This window comes from Pinus tabuliformis, chromosome J, assembly GCF_031772625.1.
Source record: "Pinus tabuliformis cultivar Carrire ecotype Pingquan chromosome J, CPIR1, whole genome shotgun sequence".
Classification (NCBI taxonomy): Eukaryota; Viridiplantae; Streptophyta; class Pinopsida; order Pinales; family Pinaceae; genus Pinus; species Pinus tabuliformis.
This window is the reverse complement of record NC_142295.1, coordinates 1,009,891,560-1,009,904,046: the sequence shown is the minus strand read 5'-3', so window position 1 is coordinate 1,009,904,046 and position 12,487 is coordinate 1,009,891,560. Positions and strand designations below refer to the sequence as shown.

The following is a 12,487-nucleotide window of genomic DNA, read 5'->3' as shown; positions in this document are numbered from 1 at the left end:
TTATAAAGAGTTTTGGATATATTAGGCAATGTCTATAGACTCGCTTATAGTGAGTCTTAATAGTTGTTTCCATCCACATCATGGGATCTTCCATTGTGCACACTTAGATCTAAAATCTAAACATTGATACTCATGTGACATGGTTAAGTCCATGAGCCATTAGAATGGTACATGACATGTTAGTTTAGGAAAGAGTAATTATATTGAAGGGATTTTTAGTTGTTAATAAAATAATAGGACTAATTTTGGTATATTTTGTATGGTTAAAATAGATATTTTTTATTTGATATTGAGAATTTTTATAAAATAGATATATTTATAATTTGATTACAAAATGGATTTATTTCATGGTGGGATATTGAAATTTCAAATTTTTGATTCCCTATGCTTATGAGTGTTCAATACATTCATACATATTGTGTTGGGTATTTCAAGTGTTATAGGTGCCTACTGAAGACAATCACTTTTTTTTTTCTAAGTAGCACTAATTCTATTAATGATACAGTAAATTTACAGTGAGGCTGCAGTCTTTGTGGTGCAAGAACGGAGTTATAACAAGTTTAGACATCCAAAACACTAATTCAAGACTGCCCACTGAGGGGAAACCAGTCCGAAAAACCGATGGAAAATGTTGCCCGCGCAGGGGTTACAGCTCAAAATCCAAGAGAAACAGTTATAGTAAATTACCAAAATTGACGACATAATTTGAAAAACATTAAAAAAGCCCCTAAGAATAGGAGCCGGGGATCAAAACCTGGCTGCGTTGACCCTCTAGGTGTCGTTTGGTGGAGGAGGCTCTTCCACGACTAGACACCTATAATCATCCCCATCATCCTCAACTGCCTGCGTGCTACCAGGAATGCCTTCACCATGCTTAGTGCTATCCTAGGGGTCTTTGCGTTTGCGGGAACCATAGTTGCTGCCCGAAGCCTTCTGTTTGTTGGTGGTCGGCTTCTCTTGAGTCGCCTTCTGTTTTCTCGTGTCCGGCTTCTCGTGAACAGTAGCGGGTTGCGCAATGACAAGATGTTTTGCAGTGGTGTGAGTATGTTCATTCTACGGGTGAGTCTCCTCTCTGAATGCCACAGAGATGGTGGCGATGATGGTAGGGCAGTTCATGGTGCAGTGGAAGTGGAATTGGGCTGTTTGATGTGGCTGGTGAGGGGACACAGAGAAGTTGAGCATCTGGGTTGTAGCATTGACACGCCGAGCTTCGATGGGTTGGACCCGGCCTCTTCCACTGCGGGTGGCAAGATATCTGCCAGAGAATTGGGCTGTGGACGGGATGGAGGAAGGGGAGGACGAAGGGGTCGTCAGTTCAGAGGGGGACGGAGAGCGGGGGCAAATGGCGTTGCCTCGGCTGCTGCCTCGCCTGCAACGCATTCGGTGGCGGAGTCACGGCATGGTCCTGCGGGTGGGGTGGAGCTGACTGGTGTGGGCCGAAATGACGAAGGTGCTAACAATGTGCACAGAGGAAGAGGCAGACTTAGTGTGGGAATTCACAGGGCAATTCAGGCAAGAGACAGAGACCAGAACCGAGGCTTCAATTTGCAGAGTGCAGAGAACATTCTGGGAAAAATGGATTCCATCCCCCAAATCTATACAGCTCAGGAGTCGACAGTGCCTCCCTGTTGTAGTGCATGAGCTTGGCTCCGCAGCATCAGGGAGGCAGGAGCAATTCAGAGGGGGCAGGGCAGAGGTATGCAGGCTTGCCGAAGCCATGGACTTAAACTTGCAGAGGAGTCCTCAACCTGTGCACCAGAGTAATGGCGCCTGCAGGTTCATGGTGGCTCACCATAAATCATCTCGGGTGGGAACACGAGTGGCCATGTGGCTAAGCCACTTGCCGTCCCACTATCTAATCCGATTTAACACGTCTTTAACCACCCACATCCGGGGTTGAAGACAATTACTTTTACTTGTCAACTATTTATAAATTTCTTCAAAGTACGTGTCTTGTAAATTAGTTCACTTTTACTTGTCAACTATTTATAAATTTCTTCAAAATACATGTCTTGTATAAATTAGTATTGCTTGAAATATTAGAATGCTCCCCATTCCTTTTGAAATGTAGGTTAACATGTTTTATTATTTAAAAGGTTTTCCAATCCAATTCATCCCAGAAAAAATTGAAATTGAGAGTTCCTCTTCAAAATACATTATAGTTAATAGATTTGACCAACAAGATTTGTAAAATATTTGAAATTAACTAAACAATCACAATATACAACTGCACCAAATTATTAACTAGTTTTGTGATAGGAATGCACAACAATTGAATATTTTTGATCTTGTCAAAATAATAAACACCTCTTCTTTTATTATTTACTTAATTGAATGTTATTTTGAGGTCAAGCTGGAAGTAAAATACTTCCATATAAAACATAATACAAATTACATATCAAGAAAGAAATAATTTCACATTCACAACAACAAAAATTAGCAAAACATTTGAAAATAGATTGCACACCAAAACTATATTCCTTACATTAGATTAAGCACACATGTAAATACATCAACAATTGGTTAAAGAAAGAAATTCTATCTTAACCACACAATCACTTAGTTGAGTTAATCTCTCAACCAAACACTAAACTAGGAATCATTTAAACAACTCTTAAAGAACAAGAACAGGGTCTTTTACTTACAAACCAAAACACGTAGAAATTGTATTTTCCAAATAAAACACATGTAATACATCATATTTAAATGATAGATAAAAATAATATACAACTTAAAAATAATGATAAAATAAAATTATTTATTTAAAAAAATTATTTGACAAATAAGAGTGACGTCAATTTTATACTTTAGCACACCACATTTTCATGTATTTACGAGATTTTTGACAAATAAAAATGCCATCAATTTTATACTTTTAACACACCACATTTTTATAGTAAAAATGTATTTACGAGATTTTTGACAAATAAAAATGCCATCAATTTTATACTTTAACACACCACTTTTTTATATATTTACTGGGTTTTGTGACTTTAGCCTAAATATAACAGAAAAATATTAAACACCATCCAATAAATTAATAATTAATTATATTTAACATAAAAATAATATAGCATTCAACCAATAAAATACTAAAACAATCACTATACTTAATATCTACTCATACGCTACAACATCAATAAATACTTAATTTCTTTCGAATGCTAAATACATGTTTTCTTTCAACTGCTAAATGTCCATCTGCCATGGTTGAATCGTAATTCCTAGATGCCAAAATTCTGTAAGGAAGCGCCCATGCAGACGCCTGCAATGTCAATAAAAAAGCGTAACAAGTTTTGACTCACAGTTTCGTCGCTGACATCCCTAACTGCGAATATTGAAGGGTCGACTCTCAACGCCGAACGAAGTATTCGTGTCTCGTTTTTTTTTTTCCGTTATTTCCATGTTTTTTGTCTCGTCTTTTTTCCGTTATCTCCATGTTTTTCTATCGGTGTGTTGACAAGTGGAAATCTTTCCTCAGATTGTGTTTTGATATTTGTGAATAGGGTTCCATCAATACATCTGCCTTCTAAATATTAAAATCCATGTTGTCGTTTAACTGGCATGGGCAGCATAGCGCCCATATTAGTCCCTGGCTAAAGGGAGCAGGGACCTAATATCCGCTCATCACTTCTATAAATGTTTTTTCATGGTTTTCATAATTTTGATCTCATATTTTCATCCTTTTATAAGTAAATTAAGTTAGATATTTAATTTATATTCTTTATATTTTTATAGTTTTTTAAAAATAATATATATATATTAAGTGGTTTATTTTAAAGATTTAATTTTATATTTTATGAAATATATTTTAATGTGTTTTATTATTAGTATATATAATTTGTCAAGAATTTTAAGTGTTATATCAAGTTGGGCATGTGACTTGAGAAACAAGGACTAGGGGCATCTATGTTGTCTAAATTATAGGGGACCACACTCCGCCTATGCCACATCAACCCTTAAAATGGATGGATTTTTTCACAAAGAGTTTTGATGGGTGACCTTCATATCGTTGAATAACTTAATTGTATATCCCATCATTGTGTATTCTATACCTAGTAGGCTAATTCATATATATTTGAATAGAAAATTAAACAATAGAATATTTAGAAATTTTAATATTAAATTTTAATAGCATATTCTATGAAATACATTTTCTCAATGTATAATTTTTTTCCTTGTATTTTTTCACACATGGAAATTTTAAATATCTTATTTAACTTCATCTCTAAACAAAAATTTAAAATAATTTTTAACCAACATTGCAATGTAGGTTAGTAACTCAGAAATTATGTTTTCAAAAAATTGGAAATTGATATTTGAAGTGGAGAAATTAATTGTCTCCTCAAAACTTTCATAAGATTTGGTGGGTAGTAACACTAATAATTTTTACCCATTTACATTTTTAATCCTACTTATTAAAGTGTTGAAGAACACATAAATAAAGATGGGAAATGTCTCATGCTAAGTATATTTATTTACATCTCATAACTATCCATTTTTATGCAAAGACTTGCTTAAATTATGATGGATAGTAATTGATGATAATATGTTATTTAGCTGACTATGAGCTATTTCCAAGAATTTTAATTTTAGATGGGTTTCTTGCAAATATTTACAATAAAAAATCATTGCACAAATATCCAAAATCATACAATGAATATTACAACTATATTCAAAATTTATGACAAAAAACCTGTAGCACTTAGCCTCATAACATTATATATACAAATGTTGCAATAAAACTTTCATCTTATGGTCTAATTAAATATTAAAAAACATTTTTTAATAACATTCAAAAAAAATATTTATATTTCAAAATTAAATATTATAATTTGCCATAATCAATACTATTGCTAAAATCTTACTTCGATAAAAATTAAATATTTAAAAATAATTAATACATATTATCTTGAAAGACCTTGAGCACCAACTACACGTTCCTATCATAAAAACTAAACTTGTGTTGAAGCTCTCTTTTGATCTCATGAGCCTTCATTGAGTTTTGCAACAAGCTAGCCAATTAATACACGTTATCTTGAAGGACCTGGACCTTGAGCACGAGCTACATGTTCCTATCATAAAAACTAAACTTGTGCTCAACCTCTCTTTTGATCTAATGAGCCTTCACTTAGTTTTGCATTTTGGATTCTAAAAGCGAGCCAATACAATGACATCTGCCTACTTGTTACCACATTTTCGTAGAAACGCTAAACCATCTTGTTCATATGGTTGCAATTCATCTAGCTACTCTCGAGCCCAACCATGACCATAATCACTTTTTTTACCCGTAGGATGGTATCTCCCCTAGGCCTTTACTTTCACCTTTTGATTCTTATACTATTTAATTGATTTTCGTGTTTTCTTTTTATCTAAATTGGCAATTTTTATACTATTGAATTATTCTTATATTATTTAATTGAATTTTGTGTTTTTTTTTATTAACATTTTTTTTACTATTGAATTGAATTTTGTGTCAATTATTATTATAATAGTAGTTTGAGCTTTCTAGTGTTTTTTTATTTATCAAATTTATCTAAATTATGTTAGAGTTTTATTAGATGTATTTGATATTGGATTTCGTTTTTAATTGACATGGAAATATAGAGTGATATTTTTAGCTTGACTAGTGTTTTTCAACATTTTATAGTGTCAATTTTTTTTTTATATTTTTCCAAATTTAGACCAAATGACAAAATTGTATGTGTATTAGAAGTTTGGAAAGGTGGTGTCATATTGACCTAATGGTATATCAGGTTGCACATTATCAAATTGGAACAATGCAAGGTTTTTCAAGCAATTGGGGCTTAATAGCACTGAAATGGAAATGATTGATACAACAAACCAGGGAGAATACCTAGTGATTTATATCTCAGGACATGGAAATTTTGGTCTCGGTTCAATTGATATGTGACGAGCAAGGAGGAACCTGGATACCCGACATTTGATATATACCTGACATTTGATATAAGTTGTGGCAACTAATATTTCCAAGTCTATTGAGCCATAAATATGCAGGGCAGTATATGCTCACCGTTGGATCGAAACAGGTACATTATCCAGCAGTGGGCATATACTGCCCCGTGTATTAATAGCTCGATAGCCAGGTAAATGTGCCTTGCCATAAGTAGTAGTGATGTAAACAGGTTTCGAGGAAGTCTCTCAAGTGATGGGGCTTCAATCTTGGTACTTTTTCCTCAATATTGTGTTCAAGGAGCCAATAAGAACAAACATGATTTACCAATGTCGATGTTTTAAGGTTGGTGGTCACAACCACCAGTCACAAAGTGCTAAGTAATAGGACCTAAGGGCTTTGGTCTAAGTACTTCGGTCTCGATACAAAGGAATTGTAGTTGGAAACCTGGGAGCAGACCCAATTTGTCGATGATCAATATCGAATGAAGCCTATGGTCATAACACTTGGTCTTGAGAAATGGTGTTAAATATGAGTTAAAAAACGACTAGAAAAAATAACCAAAATATACTTTGCCACAATCCTTTTTCTAACCCTCTTGTAAATTTCATTATAAATTATAATTCATGTAAATAATGTAAAAATATAAACATTAATTAGTTAGAAAAACAGAAAACAATTTACCACAAAAAAAAAAAAAAAAAACTAACTAACTAACTTTAACTTTACTTCTAATGAATAAATCCAAGCCATTGCATTTATTTTACAATATATATCCTTGATCATTTATTTTACAATATATATCCTTGATCATTTTATGGCCATGATTTTGAAGCATTAAAGAGTGTATGGGAAGCCTGCAGTAAAGGACAAAAATCCAATACGATCTCCTATCTCACATGATGTGGTGTGGAAGTAAGGAAAATTAAAGCGCCAGCCTTTACTAACGTCACTTAAGCTGGAGAGTGATTCTATTAAAATTACAATTTTAATATTTAATCAAATTAATAACTTAAAAATAATTTTTATAATTCAATTCTTTTTTAAAAAATTAAATAATTCTTCTCAAATATATATAGTATTAAAAATTTTAAATAATTAAATTAAATAATCAATAAAATAGTACAGTTTATGTTATACAATCAGATGAGTTTTAACTGTCATATTTTCTTTTCCCCTATTCGCACAAGCAGGTATTCGTGAATAATAATAATCCTGATGCAATTAAGTTTAAAAGTAAAGTTAGAAATAAATCCAGGAGAATAAAAATACTACTAACTACTTTTCAACGCATGTATTAATGTCACCATCGACTGAGAATCGGACAGGTGTATCTCGTGGGGAGGATTAGCCATCTCACTTACATGTGTATAAGTCGGAACATTGAACGCTGATACGATTCGCTCTTGCAACAATTCCATACAACACAGCGATGTATGTGATACGTATTTTCTCCTTCATAAAGTGATATTGCTATGGCATCTAGATTTCCGCACTTTCATATCAAACAAAATATTTGTCTATCCATATATATAACATAAGTTGTGTGGCTAAAAGTTGTTATGTGCATTGACCCTTTTATAAAGTAAAGTTGGTTATGCTTGATATATATAAGATATTTTATAATTTTTATAAAAATATTTAAGATAATAATAATTTAATTTAAAAATAAAGTTATTTAAAATTAAATTAATTTATAAGATATAGTTTTAAATACAGATTTTAATTTAATTAATTTTTATTTTTATATATAATTTTGTTCGTTATTAATTAAATAATTAATTATATAGGATTGTCTTTTCATTTGTTCAAATTTTCTCATGGTTAAGCCCTTTACATTCCAGGGTTATAATATTACATAATACATCATAATTAAAAAAAAAAAAAATTAAAATATTTTATTTTATTTTTTATAAATTATTTTATTATGTATTTAAACTATTAAATTTTTATTTTCATTGTTAATTTTTTAAGTTAAGGTCGGTTAGTGTTTTTTTAGTTTTTTTTTAAATTTTGATTTAAATATATTTTTAATATTATTCTCAAGGGAATATACATAATATATGCTTTGTCTACATGTTTGTCAACGTTTGTAGTGTGTTAAATAGTTTGTTAGGTTGCATTGACTTTTAATAAATTTTAAAAATTTGATGTTTGAATGCCTACTAATTTCTTAGGGGTTTTCAAATCATACCTAAGTTTAGAAAAAATGCCTTATATCTTGGTTGTAAAGGATAAAAACTCTTCAACTTTTCTGTTTTTATCAAGATATGAGATTCTTAATGGTTAAGTAAAATCAAATTTAATAATAGTATATTGATTGCAATAGTTAATAATATTTTGTGTTGCAATAGTTTTTTTTGTTATATATTTATTAATGGTAGATGCAAATGAAGTCTTCGGCTATATCAACCATATTAATATTTTTAATTTGGTTGTACTAGTTATACAAGTTCCTCCTTATTCCCTAATAGTTTAGTCCAGACTGAGGATCTTAAATCATTTCCACTTGAATCAAAAGTGATTTTGACTAGAGTGAAACAATTTGTAAAGCTTCTTTCTATGTTTTTTAATATATTCATACTAGTTATACAAGTTCCTCCTTATTCCCTAATAGTTTAGTCAAGACTGAGGATCTTAAATCATTTCCACTTGAATCAAAAGTGATTTTGACTAGAGTGAAACAATTTGTGAAGCTTCTTTCTATGTTTTTTAATATATTCATACTATTAATTGTAGAAGTGGTCACTTTTGAGAGAACCATAAGATAATGTGTATTTTTAAAATTTTGATTAAATGTAGCCAATAAAATATTTTGGATCTTCTTTATATCTCTCCATAAAAAAAATACTATTATAAGCATAGATTATAAGATATTTGTATACATGCACTTCCTCCAAGTTATTGTTGTCATATATGAAAGTGTTCTGGGATTGTTGGACTCTTCATCATAAAAACACTATCTTCAAAATAAAAAAGAAGAGTGTGTATTATACTAATGAGTTAGTGTTGACACAACATGTGTTTTCCAAACTATCTTCTTATTTATTTTTTCAAAAACTAAGAAGGGGAAAAAAAATTGTGTTGCACTTCTATACTATAGATAGTTTCTTCTACCAATTTTAAATTTTTTACCAACTTTTTCTAGTATCTCAACCAAGTAGCCCCCTGATACATAGCTACTAGTAAACATGTGAGTCTAGGACCTATCCTCCTCTCAAGCCCGAACGTGACACTCTAGTAAAGCTCTGTGGGTCTAGGACCTATCCTCCTCTCAAGTCATAACAGAGGATTTGAATGTTAAATGTACTCACATTACTTTAATCCCCAATTATGTAGGGAGACAAGATTTTCACTCTTTCAATATAATATTATACAAAGAATAATAATATTATCTTTTCCCAAACCTAAAAATAATAAAAATTATATCTTCAAAAAATAAAAATAAAAAAATCACTCTCTTAATAAATTCTATTATGTAATCATATATAATATAGTTTAATTTTGATTATGTAAATTATTATATATATAGATAGATAATTTCAGAAATTATATTAAAAAATTATGAGAAAATTATCTAAATAAATAATTTTATATTAATGTAGATTTTTAAATTATAATCTAATTAAATATTTAAAAAAAAATGAATATATATTTTTCAAAATGAAATATTATACCGCTACTATTATTTAAAAAATAATAATATTAAAAAATCAATATATATTTTTCAAAATGAAATATTATAACGCTAATATTATTTAAAAACTAATAATATTAAAAAATCAATATATATTTTTCAAAATGAAATATTATAAGGCTAATATTAGATTAATAACGGTTGAAATAGAAATAGATTATTTAATTCCACCTGATCATTAATTTCCATACTGAAGTTGAGTTATGTAAGTGACATAACGAAAAGTTACTGTCATTCAATTTGATAAATTATTTTAACATAAAACACATAGCAGATTTCCAGAAGATCCCTAATGTTTGACTTGGCTCACTCCTGTCCAATCCATCAGATTATGGGATTCGGCACCTATCTAGGTATTGCGTTATATAAGTGACGTAAGGAAAGGCTGGCGCTTTAAGCTCCAGAAGTGATTCGTGTGTCGATGGTTAGTAATTATTATATGTGCCCTGTTTACAGGTTTTTAAATATGCTTTAAACTTTATATTTTTTTAACAGAAGAAATCGTACTTAAGCAACTCTCTAGTGTACATAATTCTGTCCAGAATTGAACCATAGCCTTTCTGTCCAGAATTGAACCATAACCCGGGCTTGCAGACTATTTTCTCGATTTGATATTGTTTGTACAGCTTTAGATAAAACATTCCCCTTTTATTTATAACTGAAAGAACTATGCATACGAAACTCAGTCCAAGCATCAGTTAGCGCAGCCAAATAGTATTTAGGAGGCTCTAACACCAGTATCATACAATGAATTTCAAAGAAATCCGGTATTCAGTCACTAGCTTGCCTAATCTTAAAACAAAATTCACGAGTGCAGCACAAAACATTCGGCTTCTTCATCAACTGTCTGTGAACCCTGATCTTGTGGGTCGTTAGTCCTTATCAAGTGCCAAAGCTTGAGGTATAGCGTGTCAACATTAAAGATATTGAGATCAGACACCTGCAATATTGAGGAAAAGTCATTTAAAAACATGCTAATATTTTGACTGATAGCACAGGCAAGGAAAATGTTATCGCTCGAGTATTACAGGATCTTACCTTGGTATGTATGGTATGATAGACTCTGTTGCTAATGGTAGAAGAAGTAGTGGACACAACTTCAAGCCCAACATCTTCCAAAGCCAGCAGAAGATCAGAGTACACAAGCTGATGTTCGAACGTGTTCGTCCAGATCTGAACTGCTGAACCCATAGATTTTATATTTATTGAAGGGAAACCCTGGTCTGATTCTCGAATCGCCGGGGCTTTAATGCAAAATTTCTTGTTACCAGAAAATTGCAGGCCCTGTACTGAAACATCTGGAAATTTTTCAGAATGAGCCTTCATCTTTTCTCTTTCCTTTTGAAGATCTTCGACTTTTCCCTGTAGATGGTGAATGTAATTCACAGATTCCTGCACTTGGTCTGCCACTGATCGTTTTCCCTACAGGAGATGAAGCTTCCATTAAAATGAAACCCTAGTGAGTACTGATGATCTTTTTAATGCAGTAAAACCCTTGTTATCGATCAAAGACAAAACATACCCGAAGATTTTCATCGGGAAGCAAGGACTTCAGAATTGACAAAAGGGCATTCATATCTTTACGCCTCTGCTTTTCAATCGATTTCTGATTCCTTTTGTCAGTCGGGATGGTCTGAGACCGACCATCATTTGAACAACTGGAATTGCAGAATGTGGTCGTTAAAACAGGATTCGAATGAGGATGACAGCCCGCTACGCATCCGGAATTGCAGTTATCAACGAAATTATTTATGGTGGCATGACGGGTACTATATGGAGGGGGGTTCTCAATGGGTTGTGCTAATGGAAAATGACTGGAGCTCAAAATACTTTCAACATCAAAATCTTTTATAGCATCGTTACAAGAGAGAAATTCATAGTCCAACCAAGAAGGAATGCTCATTTTTTTAAGGTGAAACAAACACTAACAGACTTGTGAAAGTAAAGGAAACCTTGCCAACGATCGCCAACTGGGTCCGGGATAGCCTGCAACAAGAATATTATTCGATCAGTTCCAACTTTGTGAAAAAGATGATCCCGAATGGAAAGCTGATAAATATCTGAGGATCACAACAACATTTAAAGAAAGAAATTGAGATCTATTAGGACCCTTTCCCTTAAAATGAAACAAAACCCTGTCGAAGATCATAAGAGCAGATCGTGCCGACCATTCAACTGTACAAAAAACGGCTGAAAAAAAATCGAAAGGCACAATTATGAATGTGATAAGCGCCGCTTGAAACAGAAGAATAAAATCCTGCCCTCCAACTGTATCAAAAACTGCTGATTGGACATTTAGGAATATTAGGAGAAATTAATGTTGGACAAATAGTCCAACCAAATGCGGCTCCAGCTTTTTTTACTGGGGTAATAATTAGCGCTCATGAGTTAGGGTATCAATATTTGTGGAGATTTATTTGGGTACTAATGGTATTAATATTTTTGGAGTCATAGTTTTATTAATTTATTTAGGTAGTATATGTTAATTTTTTTTAGATTTAATTAAAGTAAATACAAAATCCAAAAATTAATATATATTATCGAGTATTTTTTTTTTTGTAAGCTTCGGTAGGACCCACTCATTTTTACACTTTACAACTTCTCATTTACCACTTTTTACAACCTCGCAGGATTCGAACTTGGGTGGGGGGTGTGAAAGCCATCCGCCCCAGCCATTACATCATGCACGTCATGTGCCTAGGAGAGAGGGTAGCACAAGATTCGAACCCAAGATATTTTGGGTTTGGTGAGACTTCATTCCACAACCATTGCCACTTGAGGTTTTGTGAAACTTCTATTATCGAGTATTACTCGGTATATTAATAAAACTATAATTCTAATAATAATTGCCCACAAATTATGTATAAAAAGGCATG

At 32.0% G+C, this 12,487-nt stretch overlaps 1 protein-coding gene across 1 annotated transcript; it reads right to left on the bottom strand.

The window, feature by feature from the left end:
* Nucleotides 1-10,201: 10,201 nt before the first annotated feature.
* Nucleotides 10,202-11,794, bottom strand: LOC149230273 (transcription factor bHLH118-like). The gene is made up of 3 exons (XM_089376028.1): nucleotides 11,134-11,794; nucleotides 10,650-11,033; nucleotides 10,202-10,551 (listed from the first exon to the last, which is right to left on the bottom strand). Exons 1-3 carry the CDS (start codon nucleotides 11,512-11,514, stop codon nucleotides 10,417-10,419), a joined length of 900 nt encoding a protein of 299 aa, XP_089232154.1. The 5' UTR covers nucleotides 11,515-11,794; the 3' UTR covers nucleotides 10,202-10,416.
* Between the last annotated feature and the right edge of the window lie 693 nt (nucleotides 11,795-12,487).